Genomic DNA, 25,109 nt, shown 5'->3' with positions numbered 1-25,109 from the left:
CCTGATCTATAAAGCTTTGCTAGAGTTACTTTGTATCAATGAGATTTTACTCTTTGCAATAATATGTAATATTCATGAAAACATTTGGGGGGAAAACTATGAAGGTTTTCAATAAAAACTATTTTTGAAAAAAACCACATGATTTATAAGAAACCACTCGGTTTAAACCTAACAACCCTGCCTCTATTTAACTAATTTTACGATTTAACGACTTTTTCTTTTTCCCTGACTAAAATGAAGGCAAATACCCCTATTTACCGAATAATAAACCCAGAATTAACGAATTATTTTAACAGTCCAAAAAAAATTTTCTTTGTTAATTTAAGTTAGAAAATATTCATTTGTTTTCCAAATGTTATATCCATATTGTCCGAAGCAGAAAAACTTTTCTTGGAATCGGCAATTTTTGACGGGCAAGGGAGCAACAAACAAATCTTGATTCTGATGAAGAAAGCGTGAATGTAATTCCAATTAAAACATTTTCAAGCGCTTTACATGGCCTGGAAACTAAAAATGTATCTCATGCAGCAGACTGCAAGTGACACAGTATTTTCTTTTATCCATAACGTCGAAAGAGAACTATTTCGAGTCAAGTATCAAGGAAATTGTCAAACATTTATTACTCAGTGGTTTAAAATTTCACATTAACTAGTATGTAATTTAAGTAATGGAATGCTGAATAAAAAGTATATGCTTTCTAATTATGGATATGTTTGCGCAGTTGCTTATTAGGGATTTTAGATAAGGTAAGTACAGTATTTTAAATTTTTTGCCACACCCCGATATTACAAGATATTACAAATAACCCCGATTTAACGTATAAATAACGTTTTGTTCCGTTGAATTCGTTAAATCAAGGGTCGACTGTATTTTTAAAAATATTTATCAGATAAAGAATTTGTACACTAATTGTAAAATTTATATTGTAGGTATTGTATACAGGGTTCGTCGATATATATCACGATATGTATCATATATTTATTTTGAAAATATCACGATATTTTGATATTTATTTTTTCAACTACGCTATTTTCAGTATAAAAAGTACATTAATTATAGTAAAGTTGTTCATTTAGTATTAAAAATAATCAAAAGGTTATGTTTTACGTTTTTATGATGTATTAATACATCATTAATATAATAAAGTAATTTCATACTCCTATTTTACTTGTATTTTATATTCATAAAATTATTATGTAATGCTACAATTTTAATTCATATTAAAATGCCTAGTTAAATGTTGAACATTGCTCAGAAAAAAGAAAATGTCTTATGACTGTGCACCGACTAATGTAATATTTTATTTCTGAATGATGTAATTGTAAAAGTAGCTAACAGAAAAAAAATGTATAAAACAGCTAATGCTAAATAATAACTACATTAAAATTGATAGAAATTTAAAATGAAATATTAGATATAAGTAATGAAAGAAGCCTTAATTTTAAGTAAACATTTTGTAATTATAATATAAGAAAATAAAGAGTGATTTGAGGATACATTTACTATTTGGAAGACTTTAGTTTGTGCTAATTGAAAATATTGAATATTATCAAAATATCGAATATTTTCGAAAATATAATGATATTTTCGAACCCTGATTGTATATACAGTGGTGGGCAAAAAAAAAAAAACTGCAATACTTGCAAGAACGAATTGTAAGGAATTTCTCAAGAAATAAGGGAACAATTGTTCTGTAACTTTTGTCATATCAAGTTGTGCTTCAGCTGACATGTTTCCAATAAAAATTAAAAATCTACCATGCATTTAAGGGATCAGCAACAAATTCAAGAAACCAAACACATATATTTTGATCATCCTTCATCTCGTAAAAAGCTGGAAATAAGTTGTAAATTTCAGTGATTCTAGCATTTGTGCAATAATTTTATAGTTTTTTCCTTCAAACTTTACCAAACTTTCAGAAAGCTTAGCCATATAAAAGAGATCATTACATTAAAATTTGAAATCAAAATATTGAGCGTTTAATCAAAGATGAACATTTAAAGCAATATATTTTTCACTGTGCATGCACAAATTTGCAAACAGGTGCCAAGTTTCATAAAAATTCCAGTTGAATATCTTTAAAGTTTAGAAAAGTCCATTTAATGAGCTGTATTTTAATGATTTTCAGATGTGCAAAAAATTGTAAGGGATCATTTACAAATTGGCACTGTTTAGTGTGATTCCTAATTAAAACAGATTATTAATGAACAACTTTTTATGCTTCATCGCACTTCCAAGAATCTTTAAAATATGGATCATCAGATTGCTCACTCATTAGATTGCTGGTATTTTTCTGAATTTTAAAAGTATCCAATTAGATTTTTTTTTATCTCGGAGACGTTTTATTCAGAGAATTTCCTTTAAATAATTTTTAGAGGAACATTTTCCTTCCTCTCATAACCATCTGCTTAAAACCCATTTTGTTTTTAAATTTTTATAAAAATATTTAAAATATTTTGCTTATTTATTTGATTTTTTTTTTAATTTTATTTTTCAAGATTCAACTTTTTTTTTTTTTTAACAAGAGAGGTATTTGCATGATTTTTAGAAGAAAAAAATTTTTGAGGAAAAAAAACTCCCAGACTTATATGATATTTTGCAAAATTTGAGCTGAAGAGGGAGTGGTCTCACAGCAAGAGTTCTAAACTGGTGATAGATACCTAGTCTTTATTTACAGCCAAAAATTTCTATTTGATAAGCAATGGGCTTACCTTCATATCGTCACTTCAGACAGGGGTACCCACCTTGGTGGGGTCGTGGCGCAGGCTGCAGCATTGAAATTTTGGTGGGGGAGGAGGGGTGTTTAGATGGGTATTTTTCTTATTTTTGGGGGGATGATATTTAGGACGGTTGCGCCTCTGCTCTTAGGAGGGGGTGGCACCCTTGCCTCGGAACAAATATAGAATATCTTATGTATGTTTAAAATGGGAGGACAAAAAATTTTTTAAAGAGATTGACAGCTTTTAATTAATTAAATGAAATTCATCTCTCTTACATGCTGCACATTTAAAGCCAATAACAGAACTGTCCAATGAGACCGTGACTCATCAGTCCAAAAATGTCCGTGTTGTGCCTAAACTATCTTCACGGTGGAAAGGTCAATAGGTAGCTTGCGAAGGAAGAATCATTATTTTGCAAATTGCAGAGCATTGTCTTATTTTCTTTTCTTTTTTTATTTCTGAAATTCTGAAAGCAATTTGAATAATTGAAATTTCAACTGAAGATTGGTTGATTTATTTTGTAAAAGAATTTATCCAATGTTATGTTTTTTTTTTCTTTTTTTGATTAAAAAATTCCAACTACTTCAAAACATTTTACAACTTATTCAACATTGTTTATACCAAAAAAATTTTCCACGAAATTCTACTAATCAAGCTTCTCAGTTCCCATGCTTTCTCTTTTTTTTAGACAAGAAACACAGGCATGAAAATATCAATCGCACATATTACATGAATAGTGGTTTGTTAATTAGGATTTGTAAAATATTATGTATTCTGAAATTTAGATTTTATTCAAGGATATTGTTTGAAACCAGTTAGTATTTTGTACTGTTGCTTATAAAAATTGCACACCAATTTAAAATATATCTTTTTTGAGCATGACTCAAGAGTCGTTTTTGAAGAAAACAGAGAGTGCCCTTTTCAGAATTTCCCCTATACTCGCCATTTTATTCTAGAGTCAGCACTAAGTTGTTTATCAGTGTGACTACTTTTACTAAAAGGGTGGAGCTTAGTGCAATTTGTTCTGCAAAAACATAAAAAAAAATATTGCTTTAAGTTCAAGTTAGCTATGGTTTAGGATTTTTTATTCTTCTGTTTATCATTTGACCACCTTCTGAAACCAATCCTCCAATCACATATTAAAATTTCTGGCACATTTGCCATCAAAACTTGCTCAAGGAGCGACGTATGTTCTTCCCCACTAACCTATTGTCTTTGGTCTCTCTAGATAACCGAACGGAACCCAATCTTGACGACCTGGCCCTCACGTTTAAGGACTTTGGCATCTCGCTTCAGGAGATCGAAGAGTATGTCAACAATGTGGAGCCTGTGCCATTCCCTCAAAAAATCTCGGCCTTCCCCGTACGGATTCCTGCCAACCTGCAGCACCCGAAGCATGACAGCCGCGAGCTCTCAGTGAGGCCAGAGCATGTCCCAGAGTACCTGCCACTCATGAGACCCGACCTTGAAGGTATTTTGGCTCATTTCCGCGCTCTGCAGATTTTCTTCATTGTTTGTCGAAAGACTTCTCTTGTCGTTATCTGCCAATTTAATTTCTGAAGGTGTGCAATCCTTTGCCCTATAAAAGCATGGCTCAGTTTTGTTGCAACTCATTTTGCTGACTAAGGAATCTGACTCAAACGCCCAACTTCATTTGATTGGAAAATACTGCGACTTAGCCGTTTTTAAGGCAACCTCTAATGAACCGCGCCCTCTTTTTTAATGCATTCTCTTTGTCCTTTCGAAATTTATCAACAATTGATCACAAAAAGCTAATCTTTCTGGAAAAATTCATATTCACTCCAACTTAGCCTGGAAGTATAACTCTCTTGTTCCTCAGTTTACCTTGTCCACTAGAGCAGTGGTTTTCAACCTTTTCACTACTGAAAACCACTTGATTCCCTAGTGAATTCTAAGCAGACCATATACGAAAAATAATAATATTTTCAATTTAAACAATTATTTTAGGAGGAAGAACATGTGCCAAATAGTGCATGTGCATAAATTTTCACCCCCAGTTCCTTGATTAATTTTCATTAACTGTTTGCGGAGTGCACCGGAATTGCTTGTGGACCACAGATTAAAAATCACTGCCCTACAGTTGCGTGAGAAAATTACATTTTTAATACTTTTGAAAAGGCACTGTATTAATTGAGTTCAAGTGCCTTTTTATCAGAAAACACTCTGCCCCTTTTTTAATCTATGGAGCAGATGTAGGTCGCGATTGAAGCAGAAAGATTTAAGTCCAGCTTAAGAGATTTTTCTTTTGGTGTTCAGAAAAAATGGGATCAGGAAATGGCAACTTCTGACTAAAATAAAAAATTAAAATGTGCATGTTGCAGTCACCCTGTATGTAAAAGATGTAACAAATGTAAAAAGTAGGGTTGCATTTAGTTTTAATATGCAGATACAATACATTAAACATACTTTAGGTCAAGGTTAAACTTATATGCATAAAATTAAAAGCGTAAATAGATCATTTAAAAGTTTATTTAATTTATTGTTTCTTGAAATAATGCAGCTAACTCATGCTGCATCTTTTTTCATGCTGCTTCCTTTTTCCGAATAGGGCTGTGTAGTGCCTCCGAACTTAGTTTTTTTAGCTATCTTTATTGTATCCATCATCTTATGTAATCAAAAATTTCATCATGTGTTTTGCATAGTATTTTGATTTTCATTTTCCATTCCCTTTACCATCCACTATACATCTTTTCCTTCACATAAAATATATTTTATAGTGACTTTCTTTTGATTCAAAAAAAATATTTACAGAAAATAGCCTATATATTCTATATCAATAAAATTTTATAAACTCTGATTTTTGCTTCTGCGTTCTCGATGGCAATTAACTAAGTTTTGATTTTTTTTTTTTTTTTTGTAATTAGGTATTGATATTGACAGTATAGCAATAACATTTATTGCTTAGACATTTTAAAAATATATATGACCCAGAGTGACGACAGATCAGGGAAAAGTCAGGGAACTTTATCACACAGTGAAATATCAGGGAATTTTGAAAAAATAACAAAAATTCAGGGAAAATTGATGAAATGATGAAAAAAAAAATTTTCCTTGCAAAATGAAGTACTTTGATTCGCTACGAATTTTCCGCCAATTATTTGCTTTAAAAAAGTAAAATTAAAGAGGTGCGACTATACAGTACCGCATATTCGTACATCTTTTTTCCTCAAGGTCAAAGTATTCAATCTTAGGATGGCTTCCTAAGATTGCTTCTGTGTCTGTAAAGTTGTTTATTTTACCTTGCTTGAATTTTCCTTCCAAGCACTCCAAGCTACGTAAAATAAACAACCCTACATTTATAGAATAAACCATCATTGATGACTTTGCTCCCTTGTCTTTATTTATTGTCTTAAAGTAATTAGCATACTGTTATCACGATTTCAAGAAAAAAAATCTTCGTTTTTTAAATTAATACTGAAAAAATCTTAAAAGTTATCACTTGGTGTTCTCAATTTAATTACTAAAATTGAATTTTGACTGAAAATCTTTTTTTTTTTTTTGCCTTGGTATTATTTGCTGTCACTTCAGATTACACGAAGGATTTTTACTTTTTCTATGTCCAATATATAGAAGAAAGTATTGGATTCGTGCAAATTTTCAAATTTTGAATTTTGACGGATTTGAACTTTTTGAGATGTGCTGAGTCCATTTTGACCATTTTTGCAAAATGTCTGTCTGTGTGTCAAAACCAGTTTTTTGTGGCCGCTCTACAGCAAAAACTACCGCATGAAATCGAACGAAATTTGGTACACATATGTGCCCCTATGTGAACTTGTGCCCATTGGTTTTTGGCACAAATTCCTCCAAAAGGGGTGGAGCAATGGGATGTTTTTTGAGTTATGCGTGCCTGCTATTCCAAAGGAAGTAACTGGGGGAATCAAACAAAATTTGGTCCATACATTACCCCTAACAGGTACAGGTGCTGATTCAATTTTGGTGTCAATAGCTCAGACGGATGTTGAGCTACATAACGTTTTTTTGTTGTCAATTGTGATTGCTGTATCTCGAGAAATAATGAGCGGAATCAAACAAAAATTTATCGATAAGTAGCCCTTAGAGGGTATAAGAGCTGATTCTATTTTGGTGTCAACAGCTGAAAAGGGGGTGGCGCGATCCAACGTTCTTTTTTCCATTGTAAGTGCATATCTCAAGAGGTAATGTTACCTTTTGGATGAAATTTGGAATAAATGTGAATCCATATGTAAACAGGCGTTGATTTGTTTTTGGCACCAATCGCTCCAAGAGGTGCTGATTTTCTTTTTTCTTTTTGCGAATGAAAATAGCTTTATTAATGCAACAATAAGGAAGATAAATCGTTATAGTCTGTTGTCTGCGTATTTCGCGATTTTAATTGAATGGAAATGATCGGAAATATTATCTCAATGATTTAAAAATTTTAACTGTTGCTATCTTATGTTTGTTGACAAAAAAAATATTTGTGATTAATTCATGCAAAGCTTTTAAAATAACTAATTTTCGCTCTTTGCTTTGATTTTGCGATAATTTAGACATTGGGATGGTCGTCAAGTTTTTGCATGTGTAATTTTGTTTTTGTTTGGAATATTGCGTCCTTGTCAAGCATGGGGAGGAATCAGAATTATAAAAAAGATATAGAAGAAAGTTTCGTGATGGCCACAACATACTAGTTCAGCGGTGGTGTTGTAAACTTCTCTGAAAAAGCGTGGTGTGCACTTTGCTTCGTAAGCACTTTTCTCCCTGCTCATGATTTAAAAAACAATAATAATATATACCAGCAAAATGAGCTTAAAACTGCAAACACATAGTAGGAGTGGGGAAAAAATGTGATATTGTTCAGATAGGGTTACCAACTTCAAAATTATCGCCACTTAGTGCCTGGCGTTAAACCATTATAGTGATTTGATTAGAAAATATATTCTCATCATTTTACCAGCTTGGCAATATTTGCGTTTCTACCATGCTGCGATGTGTAACTGTTATTTTGAGAGAAAATGATATGGGTTTGATTTTTCGATGCTAACAAGGATGATTAACTTGAAATTATCTCTTTTATTTACTGTTTTTTTCTTAAAATGCCTCATTTTGAAAAGTGCAATCTTTTTACATCTGATATGAGAATCATATTTTATTCTTTTTTCAAGCTAACTTCGCTTTATTAGGACACAACTAAGTGAAAAGTCTCTTTATTTTTGTTACAATGCTTATTTCAAGTTTTGAAAGCTAAATTCCATTTTCTAGTAGGAGTCAAAAATTAAAATGCTGAATCGATGGTTTAATTTTATTTTTGCTTCAACTGTATCGATAGATATTGATGATAATACTTATTTTAGGCCTCTAAAATGCAATTATAAAATAATTTTATCGAAAATATTTTTTTTTACAACAGGGTTGGTACACTCTTTACAAACTCCTTATCAACTCCTGCTTTTTAAGAAAAAAAATAAGGCCCTTAAAACTCCTGAATTTTGCTATTATCTCCTTACAAACTCCTTATTTTTTATTCTGCATGGCCTTAAAGATTTTCTTCGATCGCTAATCCAATGCAAGTGAATATGTAAGACCAAATTTTACTAGAATTCTTGTATTATTTCGTCTGATAATACCAGATATCCAATTTTTTCATTAAACTATTTTGTTCCCCACATCCGAAATTTGTTTCCTTACTCTAAATTTCTGATAATTATGTCGATATTTATTAATAATATAATTCTTGTAGACTTGTTAAAGTACCATTCTAATAATTTTTTGCTTTAATAAATTCTTTAATTTGCCGTTTTTAGGCTTTTGATGCTTTCATTTTGATTAAAGCAATCTCTTTGCATCTGATATGAGAATCGAATTGTTCTGAATTTTGATGCTTATTATGCTTTTTTAGAGGGCAAATAAATGAAATTTCTTTTTATTCCTATAGGAATCAAAAAGTTAAAATTTTCAAACGAAATTCTGTGTCCTTTATGAGAGTCAATAGGTTAAAATCTAAAGTGCTGGTTTAATTCTACTTTTGCTTCAAATATGTCGATTGTAATTAATAATATGTCTATTGTAGAGCTTTAAAATGCAATTCTAAAATAATTTACTTAAATTAATTCTTTTATGTGCCACTCTTTTACTTTTAATGCATTCACTTCAAAAATCGCAATCTCTTTGCATCCGCCATGGGAATAAGATTTTTTGCATTTATGACAGTTGCTATGCCTTGTGAAGATGCAAAAAAATTAAATTATGTTTGTATTTTTATTAAAACCATCAAATTGAAAAGTTTTTAATAAAATTCATGCCCTTTAAAAGTGTTGAATATCAGAAAGTTAAGTACGGAATCGATGGCTGAAATTAATTTTTCTTTCAACTATTTTAAGTGTTTTTATTCATACGTAGTGTGTGTAGTCGGCAGAGTTTGTGATTTTTTTAAAGTTTTTTTCATTTTTTTAAAAAAAATCTTTCATTTTTTTTTTAAATTTAAATTTTTTTTTTTCCATTTTAAATCATTTTTTTTTTTAATTTTAAAAATTTGTAGATATTAATTACTAACAATAAATGCATGTGAAAGGGCTGTTTTGATTAAAATCCCTCTTCAGAAGTTATTTTCGATCAAAAAAAATCCCACCAGAAGGTATTTTTGACCAAATAAAACCTCTCCAGAAGGTATTTTTCATCAAAAAACCCCCTCCAGAAGGTATTTCTGACTGCACTAGTGGTTGAGTTTGAAGTTTGTCCTTTTGTATCCTGTAAATATTTCAATTATTTTGATAGTTGAAAGTTATTTTGACCTCTACCACTTTCAATCCGCTTATTATAGTTCTTATTTTAACAACCAGAAAGTCGCTCGTCAAGGTATGACGGGTAAAAATTGCTTCTATTCTTTTACATTTGAACGAAGCAATTGCCCGTTTGGTGATATTTTGATATTTGAAATTTTAACCCTAACTCCAGTGAATTAACCCTAAACTCCTGTAGATAGCGTTCACAGTTGACCACGTTTTTGTTTCTTCATTCCCCTGAAATGACAGTTTTACCAGAAGAACAGTTAAGTTGCCCAATGGAGTTCAGTCTTGTGACAATAAAGCCTTTCCCTGCATGTTAATCATTACCAAAACATATTATCAAATTATCATGCCGTGGCATGAGTTTCATTGTTGAAAAACGCACGTTACTCCATTTTCTCCTATTTATATGAGAATTATTTTATTTTTTAAAGTCTTTGTTTTTTGGTTAGGAATTTCAGTACATGTTTTGTTTTTGAGAAAATTTTAATTTTTAATCAATTTCACGTATTTTCTATTCAATTTCAATATAAAATATATTTCAATGATTAACCCCCCTTCCCCCTCCTCACAATCGAATTTGATTCGGAATCGGCTCAAAGTCTAAGAAGCAGTAAATGCATATTTTACTATAAATTTCTTATGTTTGTGCATTTAATTTATTGTATGAAAGCAAATTAAATAATAAAAAAGTTGTGCATAATTTTTCTGAAATACATTTTGAAACATTTTTAAACAAGAAACTAGTCCTTAAAAAGTTAAATGAACTCCTGCAAGACTAATTACTTTTAATTTTCAAAGTTGAGTATGAACCCTGTACAAGCCGTTTTTATACATTTGATGCCTTCACCTTGAAGATTGCAATCTCTCTGCATCCGCTATGGGAATCGGATTTTTTGAGTCTTTGATGTTTAGTATGCTTTGTTAAGAGGAATACAAATAAAATCTCTTTTTATTTTTGTTAAAATTATGGAATTTATGAGTTTTAAACTAAATTATGTGCTTTTTAGGAGTGACTTGGGCCAAAAAGGTAAATGCAGACCACCTCCCCCCCCCCCCCGCCTGAATTTTACTTCTTTGTTAGAATTATTTTAAATACTATACATAAAATATTTCTAGTACAATTTAACACAATGTAGAGTAGTAAATGAATATTGATACTTGAAGGGTGCCCATCTCCCAGAGAGCAATGCCCCCCCCCCTGCCCCAAATACTAGAAAAACACTTAATAATGATATTCTCAGCAGAAAAGAGGAAAACATTCAACTTTCAATTTCAATTATGCAGTATTTGGGGCATAAAAATTCTAAAATTTCATTTTTACAACCAAAAAAAAAAAAAAAAAACACTACATCAAAACTATTTGATTTTTCACAAAAAATGGACCCTGTGAAAAATCCTGGACAGACCTCTGATATATATATATATATATATATATATAAACAAACATCAGTAAAACAACAAGCAGACAAGGTTACAACATAGATAAATGATAAAGATGAAGCCAGAATTCTTCAACAGTGAAAACTTCATTCTATGGTCAATGGACCAAAAAATTATACTAAAACTAAATGTAGGATATCCTGTTCCGAAAAAGCTAGCATTCATGACTACATTGGGCTAAATGCAGCACATGTGAAAAATGAATGCAGATTTTGGAACTAAGACCTAAAACTAAGCACTGAGGTTTTGTCTCGTATCCGAAGCCAAGTCCCTCCACCGTACCGCCAGAGAAAAATCAAAAGTCTTACCTATGTGTCCGGATGCAAATTCAAATCTGTGATCATCAAGCAGTTTTTGTGCCAGTCGATAAAAATGAAATTAAAACAAAACCATTCAAATGAATAAAAAATAAATAAAAAGATCATCCATTAAAATCAGGTCCAAAAAACATTCCACATTGACGAATAAACAAATTTCAAAAGACATCATCAACTGAAGTCTAAATACATGATTTCCTCCAGAAAATTCATAATGATGAACAGTTAAATGGTTACAGTGAAGCGAAGTGTTGATTTAAGGCTATGCTAGAGAAAATATTATTTACAAGATTATTTGGGAAATTGTGTTCAAGTAGTTTACTTTTAAGTAGATTTACTTCTTGGTTGAACGCTGTAATAGTGTTGCAAATTCTTTTGATTCTCATGGCTTGCAAAACAACAATGCCAATAAAAGCCTTTTTACTGAGGCATGAAATCTCAGTAAGTTTAAGAAGAAGGTAGAGCAGGAGAGGACTAGTCTTTTGAGAAAAATATTAGACAAAAAAATAAAAAATAATACCAATAATAATAAATTGAATCAAGAGAGCTTCAATTAGAAGTTGGAGTTATGGTGGTTTGCATCCTTAATCTTCTTTTTTGTTATTTCATCATGTCACACATGATTCTGTGTGTGAAAAATGCATAGTTGCTCCAAATTGATGCAAAATTTTAATTTTTGCTGCTACAAGCTGCTCCAAATTCACCATGTTACTGCTCCAAGCTGCTCCAAACTCACCATTTTCCTGCTTCCAAGATTGCTCCAAAAGCGAGTTTGGGTCGGCACATCCCTGCCCGTTATTTTTTCCAACGATTTCTAACGCTTTATATTCAATGGGAAACTTAAAATATACTTACCTGTTTGAGATAATGTAAATTATTGAAGTCATGAAGAAGTCGAACTGCCCCCTACGTGCATGTACAATAAAATTTTTATTTGTTTCTCGTCTTATCTTATTATTTATTTTTGTGACATTTTATCAATGAGGGTTAATTTTTGCAGAAGAAGATGCCCTGTTTGGTCAGTCGGTGATTGATGGCATAAAGAAGAACAGCTTGGAATCGAATGCTGGTGGTGATTCTCCTTCCCCATTCAGCAGCCCCAGACACGGAACAAAGCGCACAGCAGAGTGGTCTGATTCTCCTAACAAAAAACCCAAGTGAGGATTGTTTATTCATTGTCTTCAGGGCTAGAAAAATCTTTAAAATTTTACATGCCTTGCCGGATATGTTTGTCTAAAAAATGCATGCCAGAATCACATTTTTACATGCCCTGTTTTTTTATTGTATAAATGATTAAAATATTTGAATCTGTTGTATAGCATAATCAGACAAAAAATTAGTTTAACATCTTTATATCTGAATAAAAAATTATTTCAATTTTAAACATTAAAAAAAATTAAATAAATAGTACATAATAAGTTGTCACTAAATTATCATTACTTGATTTTAAAAATAAAATATCTTAATTTTTTCATGTCCTGGGCATATTGGGTAACATAATTTTTGAGCCCTGATTGTCTTGCTTTAAAAACTTTTGAGAGAAATTAAATACTCTTTTTTTTTTCCCTAAATCTATCCTGCATTTGGAGCGTTGTTGGTAAAAAGTTTCCAAAAATCATAATTCAAAAAAATGAACCCTTTACAAAAGTTGAAACTACAAGAAGTAACTTTTGTACAAAAGCATAAATACTGCATGTTTCGGATCACAAATGTGTTCTATATTTGTGTATTCATTTTATTTTCTCTCTTTTGACATTTTCCAATCTCATTCAATTTCAAATGCAGTCTTTACATCAATATGTGTTTTCTTTTCTTTCTTTTTACTTCCTTATACAAAAAAGGAAGTATGGTTTTCGCGGAAAAGTTTTTACTAAAAAAGCGGCTTTAATTTTCATTTTGCTCGCCCTAAATGAATATTGAGTTTTTTTTCAACCCAACCACATGTGGATGTATGTCTAATGACATATAGGCACCCGAAGTATCCATTTTGTCGATTTCTGAGTTAAGTACGACTAGTTTTCTCATGACGTCCGTATATATCTCGCATAACTCAAAAAAGGTATGTCCTAGAAAGTTGAAAATTGGTACGTAGACTCTTAGTAGGGTCTAGTTGTGCACCCCCCTTTTTGATTGCATTCGGATGTTCCAATGGGGTCTTTTACACCTTTTTTGGGGTAAAAAACATTGTTAATTTCAATGTAAACTCAAGTGATGCTATAATTTGACAAATATTTGCCAATATATCGCCAAGTTTTTGGTTGCCAAGTTTTGTCATCAACTTGGCAACAAACTTGGCTTTTTTTTTTTTTTTTTTAATACATAAATCTGGTTTTAATTTCTTCGTATTTAGAGAGTTAACCATTGAATCACATTAAAACTGCCAATAATGGGAAAATTTTTCTGTATGAAATATTTTCTTTGTTTGGTTCGCAATAAACTTGGGGTGAAAATTTTAAAGTGTTTCTTTTCTTACTGCAAGGCACTATTATCATTCAATTGGAGTAAAAGGAAGTCATGTGATGCACACATAAGCTCTTTTTTTTTTTTTAAACATTCCAGAAAAAAAAATGTAAAATTTGAGACATTATCTACTCCTAACCTTTTTCAAGCTTTATTCAAGTATTATTTAAAATTATTTTTGGTATCAAATTAATTATAATGAAAACCAAATTAATGTTTTTATATAAATCTAAATTAATATTGTGTACAATATCATATTGTTCTTGTGTAAAAAATTTAATGGCAATTTTCCTCATTTTTGCCAGTTTTTGCCACTGTCCGAGCAAAAATACTATTTTGCCAGCAAAGAAGATTGCTTATCAACCCTTGTTTAAAGTAAATTTTAACCAAGATATAGTTGTAAGACAAAGGGTGCTACTAAATCATTGAATGTTTTAGTTCGACACTGTAGAAAAGAATTAAGGGCCTTAATTCCATCATAATGTATTTATGCATACCAGAGTAACATGTTTTTTTAAAATAAATATTGTCATTTTCTGTAATTTATTTAGCATTTTTTCTTTTTAACAATAGAAATAGTATACTTCATAGTATTACTATCTTATTTACAAAAATAATTTTAAGTATAACAAAATTGGAATCTTAGCAAAATCGCTCTGCCAACCAGTGTTGAGTAACTCTCCAAGTTGTTTTCTAAAAACAAAGATATTAATGATTAACTTTTGCATTATAGTTCAGAATAAATGCATTTGTGAAATGAAATAATGTAAACAGAAATTAAGTGTTTACTTTCCATCCTTTCTAGATACTACAGTGAAGAGGAAGGTAGGCCAATGAGAGAGGTGACAAGTGTGTTTATGACTCCAGCTGGCTTCATTTCACCTATTCATGAAGGCAAATCTGCAGATCCAACCTTACCATGTCTGGTTGATTCTCCGCCACCAACACCAGAACTTCCATCTCACTCACACTCATCTGTTTCAATAAAAAAGGAAAGCAAATCAAAAGACATCAAAAAAGAAAAATCCTCCAAATCAAAAAAAGATAAAGACAGTAGTAGCAAGAAAGACATAAAGAAACTCAAATCATCCAAGAAAGAGAAGGAAAATAAGGAGAACTCTGTGAGCAAACATGACAAGGGGATGACATCATCATCTTCCTCCAAGAAGGAGCACGGCAGCAGTACTCACAAGTCATCCAAATCCGAAAAAAGCTCCAGACCGGATGATGTTTCTCATCAAAAGAGTAAGAGTGACAAAGCCAAGCTAAAAGCTCGAAAAGAAGAGCTCCATCGGATGAAAGAAAATTTCAAATTGGGGAAGATGAAGGCAAAGATGAAGCATACTGGATCAGCCTCATCCATGAGCTCTAAATCATCTAAAATTTCCAGCTCAAAAAAATTAAAGTCCAATAAACTTGCCAAAACTCTGAAAAGTTTCAAGAATGAGAAGTCAAAGGTTGTCCTCCCTCCTCCGAGTCCTCCTTCGCCACCTTCTGTACCTCCTTCTCCTCCTCCAGCTCCCATCCCTGTCCAGATAAAGGAGGAACCTAAGGTTCCATACATTGAGCCAAAACTGGAAGTGAAAGAAGAACTTATAGAACCAGAAGAGGAGGTAATGTTTAGGGAAGAATCACCTGAACCCCGGCTGGTCATTGATGATTCTATAGAGACTCAAGCTCGACAAGAGCGCGAATCCAGGCTAGAAGTCATTGATAATTGCATTGATGCTGTGATTCGACGTGGGGAAGAAGAATCTGAGATGGAGAGTGCAAAGAGCACCAGGGCCATGGACGATACAATCAGTTCTGTCGTACGCGGGCCACCTATGGTTAAAAAATTAGAGCCAAAAGACATCTATGACTTTACTGACACTTCTGATAGTTCCTCATTGTCCTCCAGTGACTTGCAACCCCATTCACCCATCCATGTGCCTCCTAAAAAGGAGAAGAAGTCTCCTGAGACAAGCAAAAAGTTGGTTGGAAGTCCCAAGAGGAACAAAAACAAAGAAAAGCAAAAGAAGAAAAACACAAAAGTTAAATCCCCCACTTCCTTTTCCAGCCATAAATCACAATTTATGCTAAAAGTTGAAGAACGGACGCCATCTCCAGTTGATTTAAAAGATGATTTGCTGAGCAGTGACGATTCCACTCCGTCTGCATCACCTCAGCACAGCAGTTTCTTTGATCAGTCACAGTCCTTGTCGGGACATGTGCCAGCTCCACCTTTGCTATCCCACGTACCTGCCATGCCACCGCCCTTTGTCCCAGCCGTGGGCTACTCCACCAGTCCATTTGCCGGGATGCGTCCATTGCCATGCCACATGCAAACAAATCCTCACTTCCCCACACCTCCTCTGTTTGTAACACCCGCAAAATCTGAATCCAAGTCTTCTCTCCAGACCATGCAGCCTCTCAATCTGGCAAAATCAGGCCCATCTTCACAGAAGAGCTCGCCTGAAAAACCTGAAACCACACCACCGAAAACTGAACCTTCAGATTTAATCAAGAAAGCAGCAAGCATATTAGATAAGGTAACATTTGGTAATTGATTAAAAAAAATTTCACTTGCCATTTATGTTTAAATTTTTTTAAATGCAGATAAAATTTTACAAAATAATCCCACAATCTGTTTTACATTAAAATGTATTCTTCTAATTCTTTACATTAATATTACTTCATTGAGCATTCTTCAATGATATTGCGGTTGAAATTCGGTTTGCCATGTTTTCAGAGTTGAAATCAAATAAATGTTTATTTTTGCATCTTAATAATCGGAACATTGATTTGGGTGACCTAAAAAATCTCTTAATATCTTCTTTTTCTCTTTAAAAAATCTTTTTTTTTTTTTTTAAATGCTGGAAACAGCAAATAAATCTGTCCATAAATTTGAAAGAAGATAAACTGTACTGGTAAAGTTTAATTGTTACAGTAGATTTCCCCATTAATGTTTGAAATTAAATGCTAAAATTTAAAAATAAGTAAATAAGATGGAAAAAACCCTTTTTTAAAATGCTTTAGTGTTTTTTTTTCCATACAAATTTTAATATTTGTACTTCAAATCTTCTAATTCAAAGTTAAAAGAGGTCATAATTGCATTAAATTATAAAAAATTTTTTGATATGTTCAAATGTGAAAGACCTTGTTTAACGGAAGATTTTTATATCTGAAGAAGCTTTTTTCAATACAAATCTGATAGATGCGATTGGCACTAAAAAAAAAAAAAAATAGTTCACTAGCTGACCATTCTTTGGTTTCAAAAGTCATTGCTTCAGCTATCAATATCTGGGACAAATGTTTCTTAGGATTTGAATTATCATGCCAGGGGTCCCGCTGACCCGCTATAGAGCATAAAAGATGCAGGATGCCTGAAAAGAATCCAATTTTTCAAACACAACATGTCCCAAAAGACAAGTTATTTCCTCGCTATTTTTTTTTTTTTTTTCAAAGCCAAAGCAGAATGGAAGTAAAAATTATAACCAGAGGTCTTTAAAAGTAGATCTATTAGCAATTGCTTTGCATTTTTCTTTCTTTTGTACTGAGGCCTTTTTTTTAAGTGAAAATAATCCCATCAATTGAGTATTTTTCAAGAAATGCATGCACACTGGTTTCTAAGTTGCGAAAAACTTATTTACTGTTTGCGGTTGCCTAGATCTTAAAAATTACCGGTGAGAAACATAAACTAACATGAAATGGTTTCCAGTATTTGTCATTTTAAACACTTTATTTCCTGTAATATTATTACCAACAACAAAAAAAAGCAGTGATTTTCTTCTTTATTTTCAAGGCTAAGACAAAAGATCACAAGAAGGAAAAGCTGAAGAAAAAGGGGAAAAAAGAGGTTGAAAAGTTTAAGGAGAAGAAAGAAAAAGAAGAAATCAAAGAGAAAGTGAAGCCCAAAGACAAACCAAAAATGAAAGTTGAAAAAAATATTAAGATGGAGAAAAGGAAATCAAAAATGGAAAAGAAAAAGACTAAGGACAAAGAAGAAAAGGTAATTACAAATTTTGTTTTTCATCAATTTTTAAAGTCTTACTTTATTAATTTAGCACTTAACTGTAAAAAATATGATTTATAAGCAAAGTAAAATATTTTTAAAAAAATAGGTACCGTGAAACTTCGATAAATCGAACTTCGATGTGCCGAAAACTTCGACAAGCCGAAGTGAATAGGGTCACCTGGGATGAAATGGGTATAAAAAAACTTTTTTAATTTCAGTGACCCATAGCAGAAATATCATGGGATTTAATCATGTTTTTGTTCGATATTCTATACATTGTGTATCTTAGGTCTAATTTGGACATAGTTTGTGTTAACTTTTTGCTTTAAATTTAGTGTAAAAGTGTATACCTATTTTACCCCTATGTATACCCATTTTACCCCGTGCTTCGGGGTAAAATGGGTATACACTGGGGTAAAATGGGTATATGCTGTTTAAATTTGAACTACACTGTAACTAATGGAGAAAATTTTTAAAAAACGAGTTTAATTGCATTGGAGGACAAAAACTTTAATCCAAAACAACTACAAAAAATGTTCACTGAACCAAATTTATGAGCAAAAAGTGTATTGGCAAAGACTTGCAGTTTGGGCTGAGGTAGTATTTTTACAACTTGTGATGCCTGCACAACATCAATGTCATCTTTCTTGGGGAGCACGTAGGAGAATTCAGCAGATGATTTTGTGGCAAACTTCTCAGTATATTCACCTTCAGCTGAGATTTCAGTGATTAAACCTATGAATTTGTGAATAGACTTCTTCCACAAATTTAACAACGGCCCAGTCGCAAATGGCTGGGTTAAACAACTAGGAGAACCCCTATTTTCACTTCTACTTTCTTAGTTATTTTATCAATTATTGTTAATGTTCTTTTTTAAAATTTATTTAATGTATAATTTGTTTATTTTTGCTGCTTTTGTTTGTGTCTCTTGCCTGTTTGTGTACCATCTTGCAGCCACCTGCCTTGTAATTAAAACTTCTCCTACCTTTGTCCTCCCCTTTTTTTTTTAAATTTTTTGCAGCCTTACCAGTGTTAAAAACGGCTGTGAACCAATAGGTATAGCAGGAGAATTTAGTTATTCAGTACAACTTTGCTCTGAGGCATGAGGATTCTGGTAATTGTGTGTGAGGTTGTACTTAGATTACGTTTTGGGTAGAGAGAGAGAGAGAGTTGGTTTTAAAGGGAAATTAAAAAGACAGCATATTAGCTATCAATACCTACTATGTTTTATAATGTGTAGCAATGAACCATATACATAATAAACCTACAATAATCATGAACTATATCGATAATTATCAAAAAATATAACACCTTTAAGTACTAATTGGAGTAAGTTATAGTAATTAAAAACATAAATAAAACAAATAAAGGCAGAGTACTAATTTATAAAACTTTAAAAAAAAATTTAGTTTAAAACATAAAAAATATCTAACAGCTGTCTCGCAAAGATTATTTAAGTTTTTTAATCTTCATACATTCAATCAATGTCTTAAACTTGAAAATGTTGGCTATTCACATTTTAGCCCGTGCAACTAAAAGTACTATAAATTTTTTGTAAATATTAAAATTTACTTATTTTTTGAGTTTTCTGTTAGAAAATATTCTTTTTCTATCAAATCCAAATAAAAAACTTCCAAAACTCTTCCTGTAAATTTTTCTAGAGTGAAATTTATCACTCAGTATAAATGCATTGTTCTATGTTCTAAAAAATAAAACTATTGCTAAGCCTGGTAAATGAGTTGTTAGATCCCCCCCCCTCCCAAGTCAAAATGTTGCCAAATATGTACACATTTTCATCATAATTTTTTATTTTCCAAAAGTGTTGTCCAGTAGAAAAAAAATCAAGAAAAATGTAACTATACCCATTTTACTCCGGGTCCCCCTATTTATTCCCGTCTAACTGTATGGAGAACTAATGTTATTTATTTTCGCTAAGACGAAATTCGATGAGTCAAAATATTCGATGAGTCAAAATATTCCATAAGTCGAATTTTATTTCATGACTGTCGCCTAAGTTTCCTTGTTGACGTAACTTTATGAGTTGAATTCTTTTCTTTTTTATTTCTTCTCCCCCAAAAAGTGTGAACAGAAAGAAAGAAATTGACGCCATTGCATTGCATCAAAAGGCGTCTAGACAAAGTGGATCAAAAGAATCTCTAATGCCAATTGATTATTAGGGCATAAATTGGCAAGGTTTTTTTTTTTTTTTTCGTTTTAAATTATTGTTTATTTCATTTCCTTCCATAGAAAAGAAAAACCTGTTCATTAGGGAAACCAAGGCTCTGATGTAGGACAGCTCAAAAAAGGGACTTAATAAATGATCAAGAGGGGTGCATATATTTGGGATTGTGGAATAATTCCACATTTAGTGGAAACGGGGAAGGGAGGGTTATGAACTATTTTTGAAGATTTTGCGGTATTCTACAAAGCAGCTGATTTTTTCAAGACTGGCTTTTTCCTTATGTTGTTATAAAAAGTTAATGTTTTTTGCGCTGTATCATTGATCGATTGGCAGTGCTCCCTGTTTGATGCTTTTCCTCCCTGATGCTTTAAAAGTATCCAAGGACTATTTAACGAAAGAACTTTCTGCTTGAAGCAATGTTTGATAGCAGATTTTATTTTAATATTTTTTTCCCCTGGTAAGTAAAAATTGTGATATCCAACATAGAGTTATAAATTTGTTTTTGAACCTATTCAAACTCTTAAATTCATATTTTACATTAATTATGTCAAGTATGTATTGTAGCCTCAGAACAACAGTAAGACATCTAATCCCAGGAATAACAGTAAAATATCCTATACGGTTGCTTTGAGGTGACGATTTTTTATCTTTGATACATTATTCTATCACTATTTTGCTCATACAAGTGTCAGTGGTAGTATTTTATATTATTCTATGGTTTTGTTTTCACATTCAATAAGACAAATTTTTGGTAGCTCGAATTCTTTTCGCATTCCCTGCAACTTCGACTTATCAAAGTTTCACTGTATATAATTTAAAATAAGTTTCCATATTTGGCGGTTCACAAAGTTATTATTTTCCCTCCAACTTTAATTGTATCAGTAAGAGATATATTAGTCATGTTATTGAAAGTAGCATTGAGCTAAAATATTTTTAGTTGGTAATGAAAATTTTACATGATAAAACAAATATGGGAACCAACGAGCATTGGTATATATTTTCATAGGCATGCGCAGGGCTTCAGAAATGGGGGTACCATCGTACCAGGCGGTTGAAATTATGCTTGGAAAGACTCCCATTACTTGCTCGCTATAGGAAATTTTTCAAATATTGTGAGTAAAAAAGCATTTTTAAAGCGTATGAGGTAAGAAATTAATGAACCTAAAATGTAAAATTTTAGCCCCTTTCGTATTAAATTTATTTTTTGTGCTAGTGGGGTTACCCCCCCCCCCTGGTTGACCCCCATGCGCACGTCTATGTACATTTTATCTTGCTGTTTTTCTCTTTTTTTTATCAGCTCTTATTCTCTTTTGCATTCCAACTAATTCAATCTGTAGACTTTCCTCAATCTCTTTTTTGGCAGGGTTTTCAGATAAAGATACACAATCCCAGAAGGAATTGAAACTCAGTTGAAATCAAAGATTTTGTATAGAATCAATCTCTTCAAAGTTAGCAATCATGAAAAAACTCGTACACTTCAGTTGAATTTCAAAAATAGTATTCTGTTGTTCAGTTTGTGAATTAATACAGTTTTGTTTTTGGTAATTTTTCTTATTTTGACATCAGCTTGAAGATATTTTAAGCAGAATTACAACAACTTAGTTGCGGTGAGTTTTCAAAAATCTGGGAGGCAAAATTATCCTGAAAAGTTCATTAAAATGTAAAAACTTTCTTAAATAAATAAATTAGTATATAGAAATATTAAAAGCTATGTAAAAATTTTAAACTAAATTTTAAAAATCCCTTAAATTTCATTAAAATGTAAAATAATCAAGCAATTCTATTATTTATCACCAATCCCACCAAAATCCCATGTTACCTCAACCCAGCTAGGTTTGGGCTTTTTTTTTCCCAAGCATATCTGTTTCCTTTCCAACCTACATACTTTGAATAAACTCACCAAATAGTTAGGTACTGCAGAAGTTGATGTGAACAAACATATGGATGATGGCAAAACAAACACATTTTTCCATCTAGAAAAAGTGAAAGTAAGTTCTACATTTTTACCAGGTCTTAAGAGGTTTTGTTTCAGGGGTCTGTCGGGGATTTCGCACAAGGTCCGTTTTTGTGAAAAATCAAATAATTTTGTTAAAAAGCAATTAATTTTGTAAAGTATCAAATAATTCTGCAAAAAAAAAAAAAAAAAAATATTGTAAAAACAATATTTCGGAATTTTGAGATGGTGCCAACTGCATCATTGATGACACAGTTGAGTGTTTTCCCTCTTTTCTGTTGAGAATATCATTCTTGAGTGTTTTTCGAATATTCTGGGGGGGGGGGGAGACGGCATCACTCTCTGGGAGATGGGCACCTTGTAACAAAGAAATTCAGGCAGGGGTTCAGCATTTAACTTTTTGACTCAAGACACTGTTAAAGTACACTGAATTTCGGTTAAAATTTATTAACTCCGTGATTTTTACAAAAATAAAAAATATTTTATTTGTTTACCTCTAAACAAAGCGTACTAATCATCGAAAATTCGAAAAATCAGATTCCTATAGCGGATGCAAAGAGATCGCAATCCTCAAAAGTGAAGGCATCAAAAGTATAAAAACGGCTTGTAAAGTAAATATTTTCAATAAAATTTCTTTAGAATTGCATTTTAGAGCCCTATGTTAAAAGTTATATTAATATCTGGACACAGTTGAAGCAAAATAAATAAATAAAAAATAAACCATCGATTCAGCATTTTTAATTTGACTCATAAAAGAAAATGGAATTCTGCTTTAAAAACTTAAAATAAGCGCTGTTACAGAAATAAAGAGACTTTTTATTGGCATCCTAATAAAGCGAAGTTAACTTGAAAAAAGAACAAAATATGATTCTCATATTGGATGTAAAAAAATTGCCTATTTCAAAATGTAGGCATCTGAAGGAAAAAAGGGTAAATCAGTCGAGTCCCGACTTACGTGAGGGATGCGTTCCAAGACACCTCGCGTAAGTCGGAATTTCGCGTTGTGGAACAAGGTATGTTTAGTAATTTTTTATTAGTAAACCCAATTTTTTCTTACGTTTGTAAACACCCCTCATATGGTTTCAAACCATTTATTAACTATATATTGCAGTATCTTTTACAAAGAACGGAACACCCCTCTTTCTAGCCCCTTTAATCAACAATGCAAGAGCAGCTTTTATTTTCATGATGTTAGTATTTTGCTTCAACACTACTCTGCGAGCTTCAGTATTAAAACTTAATTTATAACTTTACGAATTTCCTTTTCTTGATTTTTAATTATCCGAATTGAAGATTCACTCATACCTAATTTTCGCGCAACTTTTGATGCACTTTTTTCTAGCATGTCCAGAATTTTGACCTTTTCTTTAATTGTCAAAAAACTTTCTCTTTCTCTTCCCATCTTTGGAAACTTTAGTTGAAAGAAAACGTTTGGGTGCCATTCAATTTTATAAACGTTCATATGTAGAATGAAAAAAACTGAATGAAGAATACCGAGTGGATATTTGTATAATCGAAAGCTAACCAGACACTAAGTGTGGATAAGTTTAAAGTTGGTAACCATATCTGAAGTGATCACATTTCCCTCCTCCCCCCCCCTACTACCCTTTGCAGTTTTAAGTTCACTTTGCTGTATATTATTATTGTTTATTAAATCATGAGAGGGGAGAAAAGTGCTTACCACGCCTATTCAGAGAAGGTTGACGCTTTTACAGAGAAGTTTACAACAACACCACAACACTGCTGCATAAAACAAACAAGCAAAATTATAAACCAAACTGACTTTCAGCTGTTAATTTCTTTCAAAGAAATCAACAACAAGTATTATATTTATTTGGTCGTAGTAGTAGTTATGTAGTAATTATTTATCGCTTGCAGAGGCATCACAAGAGTGGCATTTTTTTTTCTTTTTTTTTGAAAAATTAGTGATTTTGTATAAGTTGATCCCTCTAACTTAACTTTAAAAAAGGTTCCAAACGTTATCGTATTATACACAAATATATACCGCGTAATTTTAATTTGAGATTTGCTCCTTCAATAAACAATTTGAAACATCTGTTTTTATTTATCAGAATTTTGAAAAGGGTCCGTTTTGATTGATCAGATTTTTGTGAAGGGTCCGTTAACGGACCCAAATTTCCTCTGGCCAGACTCCTGTGTTTATAGAAATTTTCATGTGTACTGGCATGGGTTTCCTAGATATTTCCTTGTTTCTACATTATTCACTTCAAGCTGTTTCCAAACAAGGAAAATGAAGCGCAGCCCTAATATTCTGCAACACAACATTTCAACAACTTCATTTAATTTTATAATATAATTGAAAATCATGTGTGTGGTTTAATATTTATTTGGTTGAAAATGTTTTTAAAAAAAATCCTCATTCATAGTAAATTAGTACATTTTTTTTCTTAAAAGCAGGGTAATTGGTTTTAAGGAAAACTAAATACATTTTTAAAGTTCTTGTGAGAGCTTTGTTATGAAAATGCTTTCAAAGATAGGAGAACCAGTTGTTTTTATGCCCTAGTGGTTTTAAGTCTTCAGAGGTTGTTTCTGAATCTGTCCCAGATTGTTTTGTAAGACAATAGTACACTTATGAGAATAATGGTAAGGTCTTTAGTTGTTAGTAAGAAAACTACATTATAAATGTCAAAAACTTCTTTTATCTTCAGTTGAAGAGACAAATCAGGTTTAATAATTGTTTTGGAATTAGAATGGATCCAATGTTTATATACTTAATTTGAAAATTGACTTAATTCAATAGTCACAAAAATACAACTTTCCAATTGCCCTGTGTACCCAATTACTTCACTTTATTATCTTGAAAATCAAGGGCAAAATATGAATTAAAGAATGCAAAAATTTGTCGTGATTATTATAAGTGAAGATAGATAAGTGAATCACAGTAGAATGTTATCTAGAGTTAAAATAAGCTGAATGTCATCATAAGCTTATGTCAATCATTTGTTTCATTTTTTCAGGTCAAAGAAGATAGTGGTGTGCCAAAGATGACCCTAAAATTCACTGGTGGGCCAGGCCCAACAAAAATGTATGTTTTATATTTTTTTGGTGAACTCTGCCAGGTATTTTTAATGTATTTATTTGGATCCACAGAGCATGCAGAATGTATATTCGCATTCCCCCTCCCCTCACTATGTAGATACTACACATCTGCCAATCTATATCAGATTAAAACCCTAAAATTCCTCAAATTTATCGTAATCTATTGCCTATCACATGAGTGAGCTTTTGAGGCAACTTTTCACTTAGAAAACTTC

General features: G+C 31.8%; 1 protein-coding gene across 1 annotated transcript in view; it reads left to right on the top strand.

Moving 5' to 3' along the window:
* LOC129234892 (transcription initiation factor TFIID subunit 3-like) overlaps positions 1-25,109 on the top strand; it is a 38,971-nt gene that overhangs the window by 5,791 nt on the left and 8,071 nt on the right. Inside the window, exons 2-6 of the mRNA XM_054868751.1 lie at positions 3,949-4,191; positions 12,242-12,398; positions 14,507-16,232; positions 17,486-17,692; positions 24,813-24,880. Of these exons, the coding sequence (XP_054724726.1) occupies positions 3,949-4,191; positions 12,242-12,398; positions 14,507-16,232; positions 17,486-17,692; positions 24,813-24,880 (2,401 nt within the window). The remainder of the gene's footprint in view (positions 1-3,948; positions 4,192-12,241; positions 12,399-14,506; positions 16,233-17,485; positions 17,693-24,812; positions 24,881-25,109) is intronic.

Source organism: Uloborus diversus, chromosome 1 (genome assembly GCF_026930045.1).
Source record: "Uloborus diversus isolate 005 chromosome 1, Udiv.v.3.1, whole genome shotgun sequence".
In the NCBI taxonomy this organism is placed as follows: domain Eukaryota; kingdom Metazoa; phylum Arthropoda; class Arachnida; order Araneae; family Uloboridae; genus Uloborus; species Uloborus diversus.
This window is presented reverse-complemented; position numbering and strand designations above follow the sequence as displayed.